This window comes from Bos grunniens, chromosome 1, assembly GCF_055505025.1.
Source record: "Bos grunniens cultivar Pamir isolate PY7600 chromosome 1, Bosgru_T2T1.0, whole genome shotgun sequence".
In the NCBI taxonomy this organism is placed as follows: Eukaryota; Metazoa; Chordata; class Mammalia; order Artiodactyla; family Bovidae; genus Bos; species Bos grunniens.
Window position 1 is genome coordinate 40,866,100 of NC_141165.1, and position 23,412 is coordinate 40,889,511.

The window sequence follows — 23,412 nt, forward strand, 5'->3', positions numbered from 1 at the left end:
GTAACCAGCCACAGCAAGGAGTGACTCCCTACGGGCATCCTTCACACTTCTGAGTCTGGAAGAGGACAAAGATACAAACTTTTTTGTTTGCACTGAAAAATAGAAAATCACATTTACTGCATTAGTCATCTTTGGAAATGTCTGTTTTTTCATTTCTTTAAAAGTTTTCCTGTATTTTACGCCACATTTCATACAAAGGTGTTGAAACAAAAAGTAAAGGAAAGGGTGTGGTTTGGTTTCATTTCATTCAACTTGAAAAGTAGGTTTAAAAATGTAGATGTGTGGGCCTACTGCAGGAGGAGTTTGGTAGCAGACTTTTTAAAATTGGTGCTCTTATTGAATCTCGTAGTTATAGAAAGAAGGAATTATGGTGGATTTAAAATATTTATGTATTCATTGATGATGTTTTTTTTTTTTTTTTTTTGGCAAACTGGGCTGGACCAAACTACTGATTGGAAAGGCATGTCAGATCTTGGCAGGAAGGTGATCCATTTACTCTGCAGTCACCTTTGGTGGTGAAGTGGACATGAATTTGCATTGCTCTAATTTAAAATATTTGTAATTTCATAAGCACTTTATGAACTTTGTTCTTATTTATGTAGGATTTTTCTTTGCTTTTGTTGTGGTCAAAAGGTGCTGAAACAGATTGTTGCTTAGAACTTAAACTTCTTAGACCAAGAACTTAACCCAGGGCTTCTGTGAGAGCCACCCTGAGGTACATGGAAACCCGTTAGGAGTAGCTGTACTAAATTTTTCCATGGCAAGATCATTGACCAGAGTCTTTGTGAAGGTACAGCATGTAAATTCTAAAGGCCGGAATGAACCACAGTGGAATTGATCCAACTGTTTGCCAGATTTGGCAAAAATGACTCTGTCCAGTTCTGGTTCTCCTGAACCTTTATGCCAACTTGAGGGGAAAAAAAATCTCGCAGCTGGCCTGAGATTCCACAGTGCTCAAACTTGACATGGTTTCCAGAGTATGGCCCCCAAGTCCAGAGGGCTCTGGTTTTCATAAGAGATGTATTTGCTGTTTATTTTATATGGTAAGTATTTGCTATTTTGAATTTAATTATTAATGTTGGTGTCTGTCTTGGTTGTGTATTGCATATACTGTATTTATAAATTGGTGCAAAAAGCACAAGTAAAGTAAATTATACATCAAATTTATTATAAAGAAATAGTAACTATTTTAACTTTGTTCAAGTATGTGGTAATTTGCTCCTATTAGAGTAAAAAATACAGTAAATTATTATCAGTTTGTGTAACTTAAGAGTATTCCATATAATATTTTTTTAGACTTAGATGCATAAAATTTTGAATGTGAAAAATTGCAGGGCATTTTAAAACATGTGGGGGATATTTTCCCATGTTCTGTGTTAATTCATTTTCTTTTGCCATATGAATTTACATGTAATATAGTCGCACATACTGTGAATAGATTTGTCTATAATGAGCAAACCATGTAGAACTACTTTTTTAAAATGTAGCTGGTACAACTTCAGTAGATCATTTCCTTTGCAAATCATTATCTAAATAATTTATATCTTCCTAGGTGAGTTACTCATTGCAAAGTTTGACTCATGCAAATGACCTCAAATCCATGTCCGCTTACTTTGCTGTGGCAGCATCCATGTGAACCGCTTTGTACACTGTGAAACAATTTCACTCCAGCCCACTCATTTCATGTTTACTCCGGGCTGAGAAAGACTTTGCCAAAACATTAAAGACCATTCTTTTCACTAAATTAACATGTTCTATCTGCTTTCAGATGAATCTTGACATTTCAGCTAGTTTTGTATATCAGGTTTGGTTTTCTTGTTTTTTTCCCCTTTTCAGAGTGATAGAGTTCATAAAGTTATTTTTCTTCAAAGTAATATATAATGACTGCCTTGGCACAAACAACCGAAATGTGAATGTCGTGCCTAGTGAGTACGAGTCATGTTCTGTCCTGATTGTTATTTTTCGTCTTTTCAAGAATTACTGGTGTTTGAAATGCCACTTTCAGTTTGAACCATATATATTTGTAGCTCAATATTGCAAACAGCAGTAAGACTGTTTGAAGAATGAGTGTTATAATTGCATAGCATTTGTATGCACTTTATATTTTACAGAAGTTAGTGAAATTAATTTATTAATCATTTTGCACATGAAGGCTGTGGGGCATACCTTTTTGTTGTCGTCTCCTATTTTTTAGGTGGGAAAGCTAAGATATGGTAAGGCCGTATGATTTGAAGATTCTACAGAGAGTTGAGGAAACACCTAGAACCGGTTTTCCCCTGTGTACTATACAGAGAGAAACCAGAATTTTCAATCTGTTCTTATATTTCCTTCCACTTAATCCTCTCTCATGTGAGTTTTGTTTTCTTTTTAGAATATGCATTAATTTATCTTGAAATGATCACAAAGGATAACCCTGTCCTTCGGAAAAACCTGATAATTTGCTTGGTGAGACAGAGAGGAGGTTATCTTAGGAAAAATGGAGCCCTCAGTTCCCGTTAAAGACTTTGAAATAGAATGGAGCTTGATATAGGAAGCCCTTTCATATACCTGTTTACACTGTAGGCCCCTCCCTAAAAGGGTTCCATTTGTCCTCTGATTGATCCTTCTTGGCCCGGAAATAGAATGAGATCTCTGTTAGAATGAGTATCCTTTGACCACTTGTGGTCACCGGATACCAAAACCAGAGAAAGTAGGAAACAGGTTACCTCTTAAGGTGGAGCAAGCCGAAACTTGGTGTGATGAAGACACAGTGAAGCGTCCCCCACCCCCCATCTTCCTAAAATGATACACAGGGGCAAACGTAGTTCTCAGTTTTGTGTGCTGAGATACTTGAGCAAAACTGATGGCATTTTCTCATTTTTCATTTATTAAGGCTCCTATAATTCTTCTTAAATAATAGACAAATATTTAAATAGATGCTGGAGAAATTACACTGGAAAATGCTAGTCTCTAGAGTTAGAAAAGATTAATCATAATGTCCTTAAATTAATTCAGGTTGAATTAAGCACGTGATATAAATAAATTCAGTGAATTACAAAAAGTAAGATTTTGTAGAGATGATCAGTACAGTGACACTTTATTATATGTATTCAATCCAAATTTTCCCAAACATATCCCTACCACATAAAGGATGCTCACTTAATGAAATAAATGCTCATAAAGCAGTGATTCCTCCTAAGAAGATTTTCCTTATGAACAATTCCAAACCAGGGGTGCCTGAGCTAGATTTTGAAGTTATAAAGAAGTGTCGATGTATTTTAAAAGCTTTTTAATGGCTTTATTTGGGATAGATGTTATCACCCCTCTTTTCACGTTTTTGATGTGTGGGTGTTAAGTTGCTTTTTACAAGAGGAAAAGTCAGCCTGCATTTATTTTTAAATGCAGTTATTAAAACATTTTTTTGTATTCCCCATCAATGAAAATTTTCAGTATGTACAAAATGGTGAATAGAACAATGCTTAGTTTCTGTGGGTTTTAGTAAAATATTTATAAAACAACTGCAATATTTATACATCAGGATGGCAAACTTACATCAAGACTGCAGATTTAATCCTTTCCATTGTGTCTTGTCCTCAGTGCCATGCTTGTAACCTTGATAGAAGGCGGACACTAGGCAAACAGTAGTGAAAGAAAAGAAAGTCCATTCTTTAATGAAGAATTCAGGTACATTAGACATTGGTTATTTTATGGTCAAGAGTTTCCTCTTACTGTTCATTGTTATTTGTTGGCAAAATAAAAGTGCCTTAAGTTAAAAGTTTGTTTTGAGATCCATTAAAAAAAATCAGTATCAATTCATAATGCATTTATTTATAAGTCCTTTTTTTTGCATGTCAATTATAAATTTAATATTGTAAATGTATTCAAATTCATTTACATGCCTATGGCTGCCTTTGATTAAACTTCTTCCAAAAACTAAATTCTGTCCAGATGTTGACTTTGTTCAGGCAGTTTTATGTTCTGTTAGATTACTCGAATGTAAGTTGTTGCATAATCGCTTCCAAGTGAATTCTTTGCTGTGCATTTGTATATCCCAGAATCCGAGGTTTGCGGATTCCGAATGACTAGGGTACCTTGTGGGTAAAAAGGCCGAATTCTACGTGTCCTCCCTTTGTTTGCCGCTGAGAACAGGGAGTGGTCAGGCATCTCCCATGTGATTTCTGGCTTGGGGATTCCCAGGGCCTTGCAGTGGAGCTGAACGGCCACACCTGTCCTTGTGAGGACGCTCCTGGGTAGGCGATTTGTAATCCGGGGAGGGTAGGCTACCACCATTACTGGAACAGTAATCAGTGCGTGACCAATACTATTCTGAGCCTTACAGATGTAGTTTCCTCTGTCATAAGCTGTTGCTTCTTTGATGACTAAGGTGCCATTTTCATGCAGTATGTAGTTTCCATTAATTTGAGGCCTATCTATTACGTAACCACTTGGCAAAGTCCATTTGACATGTGGCTTAGGGCTTCCAAAAGAGACGCAGGGCAGCAATACAGTGTCTCCACTGAAACTGTAAACTGTCCCTGGTTCATAAGTTAGAATCACTGGCTTTCGGCCAATTTCTAATACAATTAATTTCTCAATGTAACCAACTTTATTTCTTGCCCCACACCGATATTTTCCAGCATCATCCCGTGTTGTTTTATAAATGATAAAAGAACCGTTACTTGCTATTAGATACTGAGAATTGTGTGGTCCACTGGGAAACTGTGTGCCATTTGGTAAAATCCAGATTATTTCAGGTGGTGGGTTTCCATCAACAGAGCAATTCAGTGCTGTGGACTTTCCAAGCTGGGCAACTATTTTTTCATTAAATGGATTTCTGAATGTCGGCCGTCTCAGCATTTCCACCACCTCTAACTGTATCACTAGCACACTCTCTCCTCCTTCATTCCGAGCCACGCAGATGAAATCGGCGGAGTCTGAAAGCCTCACATTCCTGATTTCCAGGGTTCCGTTTTTGTGGACGGTGATTCTGCTCCCATAGTATGGAGCCGTGAGGAAAATATTCTCGGGCATGATCCACATGATTTGAGGAGACGGTGTCCCTTCCGCTCTGCAGTCAAAGTGTCTTTTGGAATGTCTCACAGCTGTGGCTTTAATGACAGTTTTGTTTGCATACAGACCATTGATTAATGGAGGCTTGGAGACAACATCCAGCTTGTACGCTTTGGTGTCGTCCCCGCTGGGATTCCGGGCCACACATACATACTCCCCAGAATCGAGCAGTCTCACTTCGTTGATGGACAAAGACCCATTGTTATGGAATGTATACCTGTCCTTAGAGAATGAGATCATGTCATTGGAAGGCAGCAGCCAAAATATTTTTGGCTTGGGTTCTCCAACAACCTCACAGTCAAGGACAGCAGTGTCTCCTGCTGTGACTCTCATGTTGGTCTTGTAACTCTGCTGGATCCGTGGGGCGGCTGTTATGACTGTTAGGTGGACTTGCATTTCATCCTTCCCTAGGGTGTTCTGGGCGTAGCAGGTGTAATTTCCTTCCTCTGCCATCCCAACTTTGTTGAAGTATAAGGTTCCGTTGTGGAAGAGGGTGAGCCTCCTGGTCCTGTGGCCACTGTCATCGGCCTGCATGGCACTGTTTATCATCGTCCCGTCAGGCAGACTCCAGGATATCTCGGGCACGGGTGAGCCAGAAGCCTTGCAATCGACCTGAAAGTCTTTCCCGTGAAACACTTGCTTTTTAAAGTGGTGCTTGTGGTCAATTTTGGCCGGTTTCCGTCTTAAGCTTACGTGCATTAGGGTCAGATCGTCTCCCATTTTGTTTCTTGCCACACACAAGTAGTCCCCGCCATCTTTTTCTGTTACTGAACCAACAAACAAGGATCCATTTGGGTAGACATGGATTCGGCTGCCCATTCTGAGGAAAGAAGAGACTGACTGAGGTGTGAAGCTATTAGCAAGGGTAAGAGAGTTATATTAATTGACACAGGACTAAACGTTGCAGTGAAATTAAAATTAGTACTGACTTCTTTACTGTCTTTTAAGCTGTTCTGAAAGATGAAGTTAACTGAACAAATAAATTTTGTGCAAACAAGTAGTATTTCTTAGATGGACTTCAAATGCACCTCCTTTGCATTCAGTTTAAAAGTTTTTAATGATGACAAGAATGTTAGAAATACCAGTTTCCTAGACCCATGACTGTCCTGACCACTTTACACGTCAGTAAAGAACAACTCTCATACAAATCTACTTGCTCAGAAAAGAGACCAGATTTTCCCTTTTAAAGAGTATTAGAAGCACAAGTTGGAATCAAGATTTCTGGGGGAAATATCAATAACCTCAGATAGGCAGATGATACCACCCTTACGGCAGAAAGTGAAGAGGAACTAAAAAGCCGCCTGATGAAAGTGAAAGTGGAGAGTGGAAAAGAGTCGGACACGACTGGGTGACAGAACTGAACTGAACTGAAGGAATTTTACCTTGGCATTTACTCTCTTTATAAAAAAAGTAAATTTTACTTTCTAACCAAATAACTGATTCAGTTCAGTTCAGTCGCTCAGTCATGTCTGACTCTTTGTGACCCCATGAATCGCAGCACGCCAGGCCTCCCTGTCCATCACCAACTCCCGGAGTTCACCCAAACTCAAGTCCATCGAGTCAGTGATGCCATCCAGCCATCTCATCCTCTGTCGTCCCCTTCTCCTCCTGCCTCCAATCCCTCCCAGCATCAGGGTCTTTTCCAATGAGTCAACTCTTTGCATGGGGTGGCTAAATTCCTTAGAAGCATTCTAAAGCTTTATCTGTCTCTGCAGGCAACTGTACAGTTACTTGGTCTCTGCATTATGTTGAACTGCATGAACATCACTTTTCTCTGAAGCACTGCACAGCGTGCTGTTATCACACAGAAGCACCAGATGGCAGAATTTCCCTGATAAAACTAAATAGTTTTTAAGAAAGACCAGTGGAAGCTGAGTAACTGCTAAAAACACAATCAAAAACACCTATAGGTGAAAATATTCATTGCATGTGTTTCTCCTAATTTTTTGGCAACATGAGCTAAGAAGGTGAATGAAAGTGTGTATGAGCTTTCACAGCATAACTGCTAAACAAGTCCAGCAGCCTCAAGTCATTTTTTATCTTCCAGCAAAAAACCTTAGTTAGGAAAAGTATTTATTGTAGGACAACTTACAGCTGCTGCTGATACTCTTTTTTTCCTTCTCTCAAGCCTGGAAAGAATTCATCTGGCATGTAAAGCAAGGGAAAGTCATCATTATGGATGCACTTAAAAGTGGAAACCACAAGGGTCTTTGCATTTATTTTTTAATCTTTAGGTGGTTCCTTGCCATACAGCTGAAAAAAAAAGTACTTAGAGGTAGTTACTTAGCCTTTTCACCATGTTACATCGCTACCTGCTGTCATTCTTTCCTAATGCTAAGAACAGTGTTTCTCAAACTTAGGTGCACATTAAAATTATTTGTATAAAATAGTGCTGATGCCTGGGTCCCACCTCCAGAATTTCTGACTTACGGTGTGGAATGTGACCTTGGACTCAGTTCTCCAAATGACTCTCATGTGCAGAGAGTCTGAGAAGCACTGCTGTAAATCTCTGTCCTCAGTGCAATCTCCTCATCACCTACCTCCAACTTACATGGGGTCTAATTCAAGATGTATATTTACCGGGTTCACTGTTCAGAGATTCTGATCCAATAGATCTGGCCACAATCTGGGATTGGGTAACCCACTGTTTAACAAGCTTCCCAGGTGACTCTGAACAATTAACTTTGCACACCAGTCTCAAATTTGAGTGTGCACCTGGACGGCTTTTAAGAACACACTGCGTGTTTTGATAGAGAACCAGGTTCAAGTTCTCAGGTGATGCTAGTGCTATTGGCAGGCGGACAACCCTTTGAAAACCAGTGACGTAAAACGAACTTCCCTGACCTCGAAATCTGATACTTCTGGAAGTTGTTATATTTATATATATATATGAGAGAATTGTATTTCCTTTTACAAGCTGATGTTTTTAACAGAAAACTGACTTTGGAAAGTGGAAGTTTTCCTTGAGTAAAAGAAAGGGAATTCTTTTATGAAGATTAATGAACAATGCAGCATTTGCAGTCTTTTTAAAGCAGTGTTTCTTGGACCTTATTGTGCATGTGATTCACCTGGAGATATGTATATTTTTAAAGAAGCCTGGGAGAATTTATTTGTCCAAGTAAATGACGTGCTTCAGTGATCACATGCTGATTTAATGAAAATACTTTTAATTCTATGATATTTTTGTATCTTTTTAATACAACAGATATATTACCATCCTAACTATATTTCTTTCCCCCAGACTTTAAACTTTTTATTTTGTTTTGGGGTATAGCCAGTTAACAGTAGTAGTTTCAGACTGAGCGAAGGGACTCAGCCATACATATATATGTATTCATTCTCCACCTGGGGATATTTTTAAAGTGCAAATTCTGATTCTGCCCATCTGTGGTGGGGCCTGATGTTCTGTTCTTGTAACAAACTCCTTGAGAAGCAAAGATCCGAAGCAGAGGAAACAGAATTCTGTCTGAAACGTAGGTCAGGTAAGTCCTATTGAAAGTTGTGGAGGTAGACCTATAGTGCTCTAAGTCTGAGACAGTTAAAAAAAATTCAGAAAAGGCTTTCTTAGTTCAGCTGACAACTAGGCTTTGACAAAGTAAAAGGTTTTGCTTATTTCGGTCATGGTGGAGTAGACGTGTGTGTGTTTAGCTATGATGAAAACTTTCATTTTTAGAATCTTAAATTCAGACTTCTAGAACCAAGAAATGGGAACAGCAAGGACTCTATTCAACAGCAGAAGTGCCCTTTTTATTTCTGGTGACATCTTAAGCACCTAACTAAAAAGTATTCTTTGAATGGGTTAATTGCAGAATAATCACTAAAAGTGTCCAGTTAGCAGACAAGCTGTTTAGTTCTTTATAAAAGAATGCCGGTACCTCTGGTCGGCCTGTGATAGCATCTGTGATCTTATACCTTCTATTGGCTTTTCCACATTGTGAACAATCTTTCCTTGTTCCATAAGTGCTTTCCCAAAATGAAATACAAACAACCTACCTGATTTCTTTGCTATTAAACTCCGGAGGATTTGTTGGACTGTTTATGTCGAGATTTATTCTGAGATGCTAATGTGTCATTAGACATTCCTTTGGATTAACTTTTTAAGACATTCCCTTATATTTTTTCATACCTCTTCCATTCTTAAAAACCGACTTAATGTCTAGTAAATATTTTGGACATTGTCTTTACAACCTAAAATTTGAACTTTATTTGTAATTCCCATCACAGGTGTGATGCCTTCTATTCTTGCATTGGTTTCTTCATGGATAGTGAAACTGTGTTAATGATTACACAGAATAATGAGCAGTTTCTAGAAGCACCCCCATGTGCTGCAGGGTGATTAATAAACAGACATGCTGATATAATTAAATATAAAAACTGGTAAACTGTTGAATATATTTGATGCCACAAGCGGGTATATGTACAGTAGATGACAAGCATAAACATGTATCTTGTGAAGTTTACATTTCATAACTTTGCATTTTAAAATTTTAAATCTAAATTTCAATTTAAAATTTAGTTTTTTTGAGATTATAAGTTTAATTTGATGAACATATTATAAAACTCTGTACTCACGCTTATCAAAGGTATCTCTGCAATGATTAATTATAGATATGGTCTATATTCTTGTTGTTGTGTTAAATATCCCTAAAGTTTAGCCAGTACCCATTCCTGAGTCATGCAAAGCTATCACTTGTTTTCCAAGAACATCATCTTGGGCCTGGTTTACAGGAGCCTGATAATGACTGACAGAGGCATGTGAAGAGTTTTTCTTGTCCCTTCAAGATTCTTATTAATATTAACATCAGCTCAAACTCATAACCATGACTCCTTCAGCTGAAGATAAGCTTGAATTAGTTCCTTAGAAACTACTGGTGCTGTTTATACTTGGAATGAGTGTAAAATTAGATAATTTTGATGACTTATTTGGAAGTTAACATTTACTTTGGTATTAAAGATCACAAGTAAAATTCCTTAACTATATCCATTACCAACTTAGACACTAGAGAAAAAAATATATTTTACACATAAACTCATGTATAATTTTACTTGCATGGGTAGTTTCTATTAATAAACATTAAATGGAAATGTTCAGCCCATCTTTTCTGTCATATTATGAAAAATCACTGCATGAAGTCATGCAAATAGCAAAAATAATAATCTAGTAAATCATTGTTTTTTCCAAGAGATTTAATCACTACAGAAAACAGATAAAAATCAATATGCCTGAATCAGAACATATTAAAGAAAGTCTGTGTGTGTATATATGTTGTCTGACACCATCAGAGTGATGGAGGTCCTGAATACATTTCATTTTGTGAAGCCTTAACCTCATAAAGTGCTTTGCACTTTTGGGGTGGAATAAAGGAAGTACGGATTGCACTAAAATGGAAAATGCTTTACTAGGAGACTCTGAAGAGTAAATTAATGAAGTGCATCTCACCAGACCTTGTTTGCATTACAAAATTCCCTCTTATTTTTTGATAGAAAGATTATAAATATATTTATACAGTTACTGTTTAAAAAGAACTGTCACAAGTATGGAAGAAAATTAGAGTTCTTTTAAAAATCTCTTTTTTAACTATATAAACTCAACAAGAAATTGGCCCTTAGAATACAGCATGTAAGAAACTTTCTTTTTACATAATTTATATTTTACATATATCTATATACATCTCAAAAGGATTAGGTCTCTTTAGAGCAAGTTACTTTAATGAGCAGAGTCTGTGCGCTCTCTAACATTGCTGCAAGCCTCGCTCTACCACTTTCTCCATTTCAGAAGTTGTAAAGCTAAACAGATGAAGATAATCTTAACTAAAAGGTACAGTTTACCTGTGCCACTGGTCGACGACAACCTTGGATGGTAGCCTCCAGATGATTTTCGGTTTCGGCTCCCCGAGGGCTGAGCAGTTCAGCAGTAGTTTGTCCCCCAGACTCACCTCAGTCCATTTCTGGGATGCAAATTCTATCCTGGGGATGGTCTCCTGTTCTTCCACTGTAACGATTACCACCCTTCTCTCTGAGCCAGTGGAGCTCGTAGCAATGCATTCATAAGTGCCCCTGTCTGCAGAGGCTACATTTCTTATAAACAGAGTGCCATTTGAAAATAAGAACTTAGAATTGACGAATTGTAATGGTTTCACTTCAGTGCCATCCGAGAGGACCCAGTGAACACTGGGCTGAGGATTGCCTTTTGCAGTACAGGGCAGTTTCAAACTTTCACCCCAAGTCCCTGCAATAACTTGCTTCTTTTGCTCTAGAATAACAGGTGGGGCCGCGATGACTTGTATTTTAACCAGCAGTGCATCCTGGCCCACTGAGTTGCTGGCCACGCATTTATAAAAGCCTCGGTCATAAATGCTGAGATTGTGGATGACCAGTGTTCCGTCAGATGTCACTAGGGCCTGTCTCTTCCCCTCAGATGATTCAGAGATCACCGTCTGGTTTGCAAGAATCCAGGAAATTGTAGGGCTGGGCCTCCCATCAGCTCTGCACTTCAACTTGACTGTGCTTCCAGAATGGACTGTGATCTCCTTAGTATGTCTCTCCATGATCCGGGGGGGATAGGAAACCACAGACAAGGTGACATGAAGGTGGTCCGTGCCAAATGGATTGGATGCTGAGCACAGGTACTGTCCACGGTCCTGAATGTCCACCCTCTGTATGGACAGGGTGCCATTGGAGAGCACCTGGAACCTGCTATTCAGTTTGCTCTCAGATAAATCAAGTCCTGATAAGAAAGAAATTTATAGTCATAGGTCATCAAAGTTTAGATGGAAAACAAATTGCTCACGTGGAAGTCACAAAAGGAGAGCTATCTTTTTGTTAGGCTACTGGGAACAAATATATTTAAAATTAAGATCCTTAGTCTTCAGATTGCTAAAATTATTTCTGGATTGAAAAAAAAACCCTAATTTTAATGGAAAAGCCAGATGGTTCAACACAATGACCATTTTTTTTTAGATCTGCTTTAAAAGCATTTTTTTTAATGGTCTTAACATATGTTTTAAAACTTTCTAATGAGCAAAAAAATCATGCGTATATTAAAGGAGGATATTAATAGTTTCTGTGTCTTGGAGAAATTTCATGCTGATGTTGATTCTTTGAATATGTAACCCTGAAATGTCACACAGTATTTTCTTTGTTTTGTTACTAAAGACTAAGTATAAAGAAACTGTTTCAAATACCTGATGAGACTCTGGTCCAGTGGATAGTGGGCACAGGATTTCCAGCAGCCTTACAAGGAAGAAAGGCATCTGAGTTAGCTGGAACAGTAAAACTTGCTGCTTTTCCTCCAATTATTCTGGGCCTTTCAAATACATCCCTAGATAAAGTATCAAAGGGGAGGAATTCAGAAGTTGTTATTTTTTCAACTGCTGTTTTGTCAAAGCCACTTTTCTTTCCATTCTTCTGTATGTCCCAGTTTGAAGCATGCGTGGTAACCTCTGGCAAGCCTGGAGTGGGCAGTACACTCACTACTACTGGCTTTTGGCCTTTTTCAGCAATTTCTGGGTGTGACTTGTGCCAAAAGTGGTTTTCTGACCAGGGAGAGTGAGTCAGCTTAGAATCTTGTGGTTTACCTGTTATTAGTGCTGGCATAGGAGTAGAAGGTAACAGATTGGAGTAGGTAAAGTGGATGGTTCCAACTGCAAATTTGGCATTTGGGTGAGTTTGGGGAGACGTTACTGCTAATTGCTGTGGAGTAGCATTGTGCTTTGAGGATTCATGTGCCTCAGCCACTGTACTTGTCATCATTCTGAAAGTGGGCGTGGCCATACTGTCAGTAACCTCACTTTGATTACTCAAGGGAGGGGAGGTGGGAATTGGCATTGGAGTGGCACTGGAGCTGAGGAAGGTTGGCATGGTTGAGTGTCTGATTGTGTTCCTAGTAGGGGTACTCTGTAGTTTGCTGGACAAAGTGGTTTCAGAAGCAGTTATATTCTTCAAAGCCCGAGTACCCTCCTGGGATGGTTGTTCAAGTACAGCTGTCAGATTAAAGGCTCCTGGATGAAGACCAACTGTGCTTGAAATTTCTTTTGTGTTCTCTAGAGGAGAATGAGTGAAAGCAGACACACTGGGCTTGGTTGAAGTTTCAGCTGCTGTTAGAACAGGAGGTGTCACAGTGGTGGATGTAATGAAGCCAGAAGTCTGGGTGGGAGAGGTATTTGGGTCCCTCATCGTCTTCTGAGGCTCCTTTTTCCTTTGTACTTTTCGTGCCCTGGGTCTGTCTATCTGGGCTTTGTTGATAATGATAGATGCGGGGGCAGTGGGAGTGGTCGTCAGCATGTCTGTTTGCATTGATACGGAATTTGCACTTGATTCTTTGCTTGAGCTACTAGGAGGCGTAGGGTAAATGGGTAGGGAGGGCAGCTCCTTCATTGTTGGGAGACTTACAAGGCTGTGTGTGTTAGTGTTACTGAGGTGAGTTGTGGCTGGTGTTATAGATGGGATTTTCATTACACTAGCTGAGAGTGTTTCGAAGTGGAAGGGAGAAACTTTATTTGTGGGCAAAGCAGGAGATATTTTAGGAAGCACCGAGTCTGTGCTGCTTTGTGAACCAAATTCATGCTGATTCTTTAGCTTTTCTCTTTGGATGTGGTTATTTACAAAGATCTGATGCCAGGGGATTTTCCTTCTTGAAAATCTGGTAATAGCTAGAGTGGTAGGCACAGGTGACTTGATGGTGGGATCTGGCAGTGGGGATACAATCACAGAATGTCTGGTGGTTTCATTGGCTTTAGACCCACTTGGGTAACTAATACTTGTTGCATGAGTCATAACTGCAGTAGTTGGAGTCACTTGGGTACTTTCAGCACTGAAGTATTTTATCATAGGGGTGGTCTTCTCAGCATCTGCATTTGGTTTGTTCTCAAGCAGTAATGATGGGTTGTGAACTAGAGTTGTAGGTTCTTCTGCTGTGACACTGGCAATTTCAGTTTTGGGGAGGGTGATGGGGGATAAGCTTGGAGAAGACAACGCTGCCTCATCAGTGGTGAGCCTTTCTCTGGGAGAACAGGATGGGCACACTGCACTGAGCTCTGGGGCTGGAAATGCAGTGGTGCTTTCTTCTGAAGAGCCTCTGAATGTGGGCCTTGCAACGCTGAATCTATGCTGTCGGAGAATTGGTGTCCTATGTGGGCTGATAATTCGCCCCCTGCTCCAAACTTTTCGCCATCTTCCAAAGCGCCTGGACAGCGGACCGTTCATTGTACTCTTTCTAGGAATGTGTAACTGAGAAGGAGCAGCAGTGTGTGGGTCTGAAGGGAGCTTAGTGGTGCTAGGTTTGTGAGTACTGTGAGGAGGAGAGTGATGGCTCCTGGGTTCACCAACTCCTGTTACAGATCTCTGATAACTATTTGTGGCATTTACTGACCCTAAAAATATACCAGCTTTGCCGACAGCATTACTCAGCGTTTGGATATGGGTATCTTTGATCACAGTAGCCCCCACTGATACTGGGGATGCAGTTTGCAAGGTCTCTTTTTTTCTCTCCATGTCGTCAGCATCCTGAAACAGAGTTGCTTCAGTTAGTAGAGGAAACACATTAGGTAAATTTGGGTTGGTTGTGTCTTGCATTCCACTTGATGCGGTTGGGTTTATATTCCTTGGCGTGACTTGAGTTTTAATAGTAGTAGATGGTCTGAAATCTCTTGGTTTTTCAGGTGATAGGGTCTGTGGACTCACAATTGGGGAGGCTGGGGTGCCATCAGTTTTACTTGTCACAGGGCTGTCAGGTGATTTTCTGGAATCTGCAGCCACTGTCCTTGTCAGAACGTCCGCAGCTTTAGTTGCTGGGACCGTAAGTTGCTCATCTGGAGGGAGCACGCCTGATGAGTCTGCTTCCTCACCAGGTATATCCAGGAGTTGGGTGGCTGGTGGAGGTGGCTTTCCTGTGGTATTTTCTTGCTTTTCTGGCATAACATTCTTCTTAGCTTTCTCCAAAAGCGCTGCCCAGTGCCGTGGGTCAATTCTCCGGGCAGAGGGAGGGAATTGCCTCCTGTGATCCCTGTAACGCCAGCTGGTTGACTCTCCACGCCTCTGGGATATTAATACCCGCTGTTTGGGATTCTTACTTGGGCTCAAGACATGTGTTCCAGCCTCAGCCCCCATGGGAGGAGATGTGGGGAGATGTGTAGCTGGTGGATCCTGAAGCTGACCCATGGAATTGGGCTCATCAAACCCCGATCCATCTGTTTCTACGTTATGCTCTGCTGACTTTTGCCCTTTTATTTTGACTAAAACTTGGTTAACTAAAATATCGACCCCTGCTGGGTTGGCTGCTACACAGCGATAGTGACCCTGGTCTTTTTGAGCGACCTGTAATAGTCTTAATGTGCCATTGTTAAGAATTTGCTTATCTCTTGAGGACTGTTGAAGCACAGTGTTTCCTGGGAGAACCCAGCTAACAGAGGCATCTGGGATACCGGTAGAATGGCAAGGAAGGTCAAGTGTTTCACCAACAGAAGCTATATGACGAGCTCCATTTTCCTGATAGGCTTCTATGTTGGGCTCTACCACGGTAATCCTGTATGTGAGGATATCTGCATCATCGTAGTTAGTGCTTATGCAGTGGTATATGCCAGTGTCAGAACTATCAGCCATCTGGAGTCCCAGTTTTCCACTTTTGCCTATAAGGATTCGTCCATCCTCACTCACATAAGGGGCCCTCACTTTACTTCCATCAGCTAGAAGCCACTCCAGATGTGGGGGAGGCTCTCCTTGGCCAGGGCAGTCTAGGTCAACGGTCCCACCGACCAAAACAGTGCGTTCCAGCTTAGTATTGTTATCTTTGGAAATCATGGTCCATCTGTATGTCTCTGGCTTTATCTCTGACCTTGGTAAAGTGACTTGGGCATCACTGGAGTACTGGATCTGCAGTGTACTGAGGGTGGTGGCAGTTCTGTTTAGTTGCAAGGAAATTCGGTCTTGCATTAACCATGGGGGATCTGCTCTGAGACCAGCCTCAATGTTGGTAAAGATGTCTTCAGGCTTCAGTACCACCTGTTTATATTTGTAGCAGAGTTGTGGGGTTTCAGTGAACAAGTGACTCCTTTCTAGGATCAGAGGAGAGTCACTGTACAAAGCCAGAACCTGCCACACTGGCTGAATGTGGCTGTAATCTATGTCACACACCAGAAATGTTGAAAATGAAGCATTTAGCATGATGTAGTCATTTTCTGCAGTGAACGCAATGGATGAGGTCATTGCTGGCTTTTGGATACTGCAGATCATGTTAGCTTCATTTCCAGTCTGGTCTGTTATATTCAAAGTCAGAGAGCCGAAGGGAGCCATGAAATCTTGGGGAGAGATTGACACAGAGCCACTGTCTTCCAGAACAGTCAGGTTCTTCAGCTTCAGAGAGGGGTGAATGGTGGGTTTGGCACACAGGAAAGCTGCAGCTGGGACCATAACTAAGGGCTTGCCTTTAGAGGTCCTGGGGTTCATGCAAAGTGGACACTGCTGAGGACTGGAGGGACTTCTGTCCTTTTTGCATTTTATGATATCTAGAAAAAAATGAAAATTGAATTATTGCCCATTGTGGCTTCTTCACGAATTAACATTTAAACATTTTGAATAAGTAGCTTTTGCTAGAACTTGAAACAATTTGGAAATGTGTTTCCTTTTTTTTTTTTTTTTTTTGGTCTTTGGATTGATTTCTGAAAATGTTATTTTCTATATACCCTGCCACAATATTACATCCATAGGCACAAGAATTTTGTTTCTCATGCTCACAGCTGTATTTTCCATGCCTAAAAAGCACCTGGGGTACATATTTGGTACTATTAATTGAATAGTTCCCTTATCTGGTAAAACAAAATTATATACTTATGTTTATCACTTTTTATTAGCTTATTATTCTGTTTCCCCCATTTAATGTTTTAAGGCTCAGAGAATTTCAGTGTCCTTTAAATGATAACTTGTTTGATAAGTTACCATTTATACATTCTGGATATCATTAAAAACCCAAGTTTCTGTCCATTACTAAAAAGAATGATGAATGAATTACAAGGTACCTTGGCCTGGTCTATCTTGGTCACGATAGGAATGGAGAGAACAAGATGGATGCCGGAAATAATGAAGCCAGTAGAACCAATCAAGAAAGAGGTGAGGATGTGGCTGAACAAAGAAGGTTATTAAGAAGAGTGCAGAAAGACACAGTATGACTTTGGCACCTGAGGTAGACTCAGTTGAGGAGGATCAGGTTTAATGCAGAGAGAGGAAAGCTGTGCCCAAGCAATGGGGCAGCCATGAAAGGTCTGACATATATACTATATATAGGTATGAACAAAAGCTTTTTGTTTCTGCTCGTTTTATTTAGTATGAATAGAATGTTAGCTTTCTAATTTATATTACCTGAAAACTTTGATATAGTTCCATGTATTTTGGCATCTAATATTACTGCTAAAAGTCTATAAAATTTACTAGTGATTTAAAAAAAAATTTTGAGTGAGGCTTGAGGCTTTAATCCAATTCTGAGACTATAAAGAAATACTATGTTGTAAAAAAAAAAAAATACAAAACAGGAATTTAACAAGTGATATAGTATTAAAGTACAGATTTTGTTCAAATTTCATAAAATTTTATGCTAGTGACCATTATTTGTTTTCATATCTTATTCAAGATTCCACATTGTATTTAATTGAGCAGCGTCAGTTGCATGCAACAAATTCTGGTAAGTTCTCTTTTCATTTTTATTTTAATTTTCCTTGTTGTGGCATCTTAGATACACCTGTCATTTAAAAGTGGACATTAAAAAAATAAATAAAAAATAAAAGTGGACATTTAATTTCCAAATACATGGGATTTTTGTTTATCTTTAATATTAGTCTCATTTTGATACTAATTCGTCATTTAATTATTTCTTCTCTGCAAAAAATAAAAATAAAAGTACTACTCTGGTGAGCCTATTTTAAATGGCTGGTCACAGCAATACTTGATAAGAGATATGGGGTTTTACCTTATACAAAATACAGCTAGGGACTTCCATCCTGTTCCATATCATGCATTTAGACACAGCATGTAAAAGAAGCACTGTACTTCTTAGAAGATCTCATTTACAAAGTGACTGCACAGGGTCAAATCACCTTCCTGTAATTGTGCAGTTCCTCAAAGGCCTGAGACAAATCTCTCTGATCACTGACTCCAAACTCTTCAGTGTGACAGGCACCGTCATATATATCTGGCTCCTCAGCATTCTTCAGCAAATTGTAAAGTGCCAGCTTACCCAGAGGAGGTAGCTAGCAAGCCTGTCAAAGAGGCTTTTATCAACCACCTACTTACCAACCAGCTGTGACCTTTTACTACTTCCCAGTAGCCTGGGCTCAAACCCTGCCATAGCCAAAAAAAAAAAAGAAAGGCAGACTCTGGTTTAATTAAACCTCATCATAGAATTATACTCACATCTTGGTTTGGTTATTGCTCAGCCCTGGACATCAAGTATTTTAGCTCAGTTGCAAGTCTGACCACATTATTTCCATTCTTTCCGTCACACTAGATTCCATTCACACAGAAACGCCTTCAAGTCCTCAACTCTGCCATACCCTGTCACGCTCTTAGCATACGCTGTCCTACTTGCAATACACTTGCTGTCTGATAGGCTGTCTTCCATTACTGCCTGACTGCTTACCTCCTTCGTCAGCAAGCCGGAAGAGCACTCCTCCTCAGTGGGCTCCCTGCTTTATGTTCTCCCGGTACCTTCCACTTCCCCTATCCTAGCCCTCATCACCCACTAGTAGAGAGACCTGTCTAGTCGTCTGTTTGTCTCCAGCCCTGGCAAATGGATGGAAAGATTAGAGAAAGGGAGGAAGGGCAGTCTAATTCTAAGACCACATTTCTTCCACATTTTAGCTTACAAATTGAGGTGTGTCTTACAGTTGAAGTTGTCTTACAGTAGTGACTGACCAGCTGGCAGTCTTGCTATAGCTACCACTGCTGGCACACACACCAGTACTGCCATAGCCATTTATATATTTTGTTTTCTCTTCAACTGAGTTACATGCACTGTTGGTATTACATAAAGATTACACTGTGCTTGCCATTAAAATAAGTTATGCATATAGAAAGGCTTGGAAACAATAAAAGGGCATAAATTTAATATTTGTGATAAAACTGTCAGAGAAAAGGCCACAAATCCATATTTCCTAGAAAAACAACACCTAGAGCTTTGTGAAACTCAGGAGTGGAAGATAGCCATAACCAGATGAAGCTGTGTTATATTTGACTACTGACCACATATGTACAAAAGGACTGTCAAATGAGGCAATTAAAGGTATGAGAAACTATCAGTCTCTTGAAATAGATGAAAAAAATGTCAAAGCAGAAGCTGATGTGACTGGAGAGGGTAAAGAGAAAAGGGAACCCTCCTACACTGTTGTAGATGATGTACCCAGTACGTGGAACTATCTAGGTTCCTTACACACATAAAAAAGAGTTAACATATGATTCTGCAAATCGTACTCCTGGACATATATCCAGGGTAAACTCTAATTCAAAAAGATCCATGTGCCCCGGTGTTCATACCAGCACTTTTTACACTAGCCAAGACATGTCCATTGACAAATAAATGGAAAAAAATAAGGTGGTGTATATACAATGGAATGTTATGCAGCCATAAAAAGAATGGAATAATGCTATTTGCAACCACAGGGATGGACCTAGACATTATCATACTAAGTGAAGTAAGTCAGACAGCAAAAGACAAAACACCATGCCAGTCTATACTACCCCATGCCAGGCAAGTTGGGCTACTTATTGCCCTCTTCATGAGACTTACCCTATTTATATGTACAAAGCAGTTTCTCCATCACAAATACATTATAGAAAAAGGACTAGACTTTGAGTTTCTGCTTTTCTACTTTCTAGCCATGTGAGCTGGGTGACAGTGAAAATCATAATCACATTTGTTGAATGCTTATGTCATATATTGTGCTAAGCACTTTATATGTATTATTTTAATTACTTTTTTCACTTATTGGTATCCCTATGTTACAGGTGAGAAAACTGATCTATAAGAATCTAAGTGACTATCCCAAGATACCCAACTTTCCAGCCTCAATTTCTTCATCTCTAAATTGAGGATTAAATAGAAAGCAGTGAGCACAATGTCAAACACAAACTGAATATATGTTACCTTCCTGCTCCCTCCCTATTATTCCTTCCTTTTCTTTTGGTATATTATTCAAGGCAGAAGTAACTTATTGATTCTGCCTCCTATAGAACTAAATTTTCAGTATAAACATTTTGCTGTTTTTCATCCTTTCTTCATTGTCTTTTTATGTGTTGAGCTTATTTATCTATAAGATAGCAAGCTCCTGGAGCGCAAAGGTGGTGTCTTTTGGTCTAAAGCAGTTCACTTTTTGACTAATTATATTGACTAACTGTATTACATGTGCATATATGTGTGTGTATCTATCTATCTCACCACAGCAACTGTAGACTTTTTCCACTTTTCTCAGACTTCCAAACTTGACCCTTTCCTAGCACCCTCCTTAGTCACCTCTCCTACAACTTAACAAAGAAGGAAAAGGCATCAGGTAAGAACTTTCTTACCCCCTCCACTAGACCCATGAACTCACTTGCCTCTGTACCCACCTAGTCCTTTTCTCTCCTGTCTCCTAAGGAAAACCGCTCCACCCACCTAAAGGCTTGGTCTCTTGACATCCAGCCTTGTCAGGGGACTGGCTCAATTGATGATCTGCTCTTTCTGCAATGTTGCTACCTTCTCTCTCTCTCAAAAATCTCTCCTTAGCTTAAATGTGCTCATGTCTGTCTGATGCTCAGAGAGTCCTGAGTGATGGCATATTTCCATCTGGCAGTCACCCTTCTTCCCTCACTTCAAGCCAGGTCTCTCCAGCGTCAACTGGAGCCCTGCCTCCCCAACCCCTGCGTAACAATCCAGCTCTCATTGCTGTTTCCAATCAGCCGCCATTTAGATGTCAAAACCAATGGGGTCCTTTCAGTCATTCCCTACCGACTGGATTAATTGAAATAGTGCGATTAGTTGTTAACCCATTTTCTCCAAAAGAGTATAAGCTCCACAATCACTTTTGCATCCCTATGTTCTCTCTGACTTCTTGTAACTACTTGTTGACTGAATGCATCTTGCCTCTTACTTTGCTGTCAAAGCATATTTTACATTCTGATTGCTTATCGATATCCCACCAGATGTGTAGTTAGAGCAGACACAGCGCTCTTGGTGGGTGCTTCGCTGAGCACAAGGCCTTGAATAAAACTCCAAAAAAATATGTATTGACCAAATGACTGAAAGGAAAATAAGAAGAGGGAAGGGTTTCTATGCCTTGTGGTAAGTAGGGAAGAGTAACACATGATACATTTCTTAGCTCCCAATCTTGCTAAAAGCCAGAAGTGATAATTGGATAATTGACCTGAATTAAAGATTATTCATTGATGAATTAAGACAGTTCATTTCCAATGAATTATTGACATTTCATTTTCTTTCCAGCTAAATTACTTTGACCTCCCTCACTAGTAAAACACCTCCATACAGATTTCATCTGTTGAATTATAACAAAGAAATAGTCTAGGTACCTGGCTTCTCCCGTAACCAGTCAGCCAGCCATTTCAGTTGACAGTCGCAGATCCAAGGATTCCCATGAAGATAAAGGCTTTCCAGATCAGACATGTAGGTGACCATCTCTTGAGGGATGGAGCTCAGAAAGTTATCAGACAAGTATAGATACTTAATGAAAGATGTTTTAAATATCTGGAGGTAGCGCAAGGAGACAAATGTATCCGGATGAAGCTTAGTGAGTTGGTTCCCTTCCAAGTGCACCAGTCGGAGAGAGGTAAGTCCATAAAAAACCTCTGGGTTTATAAACTCAATGTTGTTGTGGTCCATATGCAACCGTGTCAAGCTCCTGAGGCCATAAAAAGTGTCCTTCTGAAGTTTTCGAACTTTGTTATAGCTCATTTTTAAGACCTAAGAATACAAAGAACACCCTTATTTTGTCAAAGGAATTACCACACAAAGGACAAGCATATTCATAATAAAACATACACTGAGATTATCCAGTCCTTGTGTGGATCCCAATTCGACAAACTAGCTGCAAATTAAATATGGGAATATCGGGGAAATTAGAACACTCATGAATAGTTTGTGATATTCATGAATTAATGCTATAATTTTAAGGTAAAACAATATTTTACACTTATTTTTTAAGGACTCTAATTTTGATATATATATGTTGAAGTACTTACAGATGAAACACGATATCTCAGATTTATTTCAAAACAATGCAATGAAGTAGAAAAATAGTGGGGTGGAAGTACAGGTGAAACAAGTCATTTCCCCCCTCCTCCTAGACCCAGAAAACCACTGATTTACTTTGTTTCTCTGGATTTGCCTCTTCTCAATATTTAAAATAAGGGGTGATACAATATGTGGTCTTTTGTGCCTGCCTTTTTCCAACTAGCCTTATTTTCAAGACTTACCACTAGTTTAGCATATAAGTCAGTTATTCATTCATACTATTGAATAGTAGTCCACTTTATACATGTAACATGTTTATCCATTTATGAGTTGATAGACATTTGGGGTTTATTTGTTTTTGTTTTTTTAGTTTTTAGCTATTAAGAGTAATGTGATTTTAATTGAAGTTAAAATAATTTTTCAGTATTTCAGTAGCGCTTGGGTATTCTCCAATTCCTTCTCCAGCTACCAGCTGAACATACTCTTTTTCCAAAAAGGAAAAAATGCTAGTAAAAACAATGATTTCTTATCATATTTTCCTGATTTGACCTAATCTGTCATCTCTGTTGAGAATGCTTTTCTGGAATGCTAAGTTTCCTAATAAAGAAAATTTGGCGACATGGAACAACTTTGCCCCAAATATTACCAAACTCAGTGTTCATCAATATCTATTGGAAACTTGGTCAAGAAAAACAGTAGCAATGCTATGAACAGTAGCATTGACATATATACACTACCATGCTGTATGAATTCCATGAAGAAACTCCATCTAATCTGCTGACGATATATCTTCCAAATAATAAAGCCTGATTAAACCAAGTCAACATAATCACTTATCTAGACTTAAATCTATGGCTTTATACAGCCTTCATGTGGTGTGAAAAGACTCACCGTACACTGGCAATTTATCTTTTCTAAGGGTAGAACTGACAGTTTGCTTTACTGTCATCTACGAGGACCTTGGGGAGACATCTTTTTCTAATTTAAAGTCGGGTATGGTTGTACTTCTGAACAGTAGTTTTACTTTTTAATTTATTAAAAAATTAATAGACATCATAAATTGAATTAACTTCTCTAAAGCCTCAAGTCCTACTTACAGCAGACATACCAATCTTTATGCCTGATGTTTCCTGCATTCCCTTTGTTCTTGTTCCTAA

General features: G+C 39.4%; 2 protein-coding genes across 8 annotated transcripts in view; one reads left to right on the plus strand and one right to left on the minus strand.

Moving 5' to 3' along the window:
• Positions 1–3,917, plus strand: part of MED12L (mediator complex subunit 12L) — a 364,655-nt gene extending 360,738 nt beyond the window's left edge. For 3 of the 4 annotated variants that reach the window (XM_086390512.1, XM_086390521.1, XM_086390579.1), the window contains one exon: positions 1–3,917. In XM_086390512.1, coding sequence (XP_086246638.1) covers positions 1–53 — 53 coding nt within the window. In that variant the 3' untranslated portion in view covers positions 54–3,917. The other variant, XR_015160227.1, reaches the window with a different exon arrangement.
• Positions 3,459–23,412, minus strand: part of IGSF10 (immunoglobulin superfamily member 10) — a 26,817-nt gene continuing 6,863 nt past the window's right edge. For all 4 annotated transcript variants that reach the window (XM_086390370.1, XM_086390377.1, XM_086390393.1 and 1 more), the window contains 4 exons: positions 21,595–21,985; positions 12,234–16,550; positions 10,879–11,776; positions 3,459–5,869 (listed from right to left, as the gene is read on the minus strand). In XM_086390370.1, the coding sequence (XP_086246496.1) occupies positions 3,961–5,869; positions 10,879–11,776; positions 12,234–16,550; positions 21,595–21,985 (7,515 nt within the window). In that variant the 3' untranslated portion in view covers positions 3,459–3,960. The remainder of the gene's footprint in view (positions 5,870–10,878; positions 11,777–12,233; positions 16,551–21,594; positions 21,986–23,412) is intronic.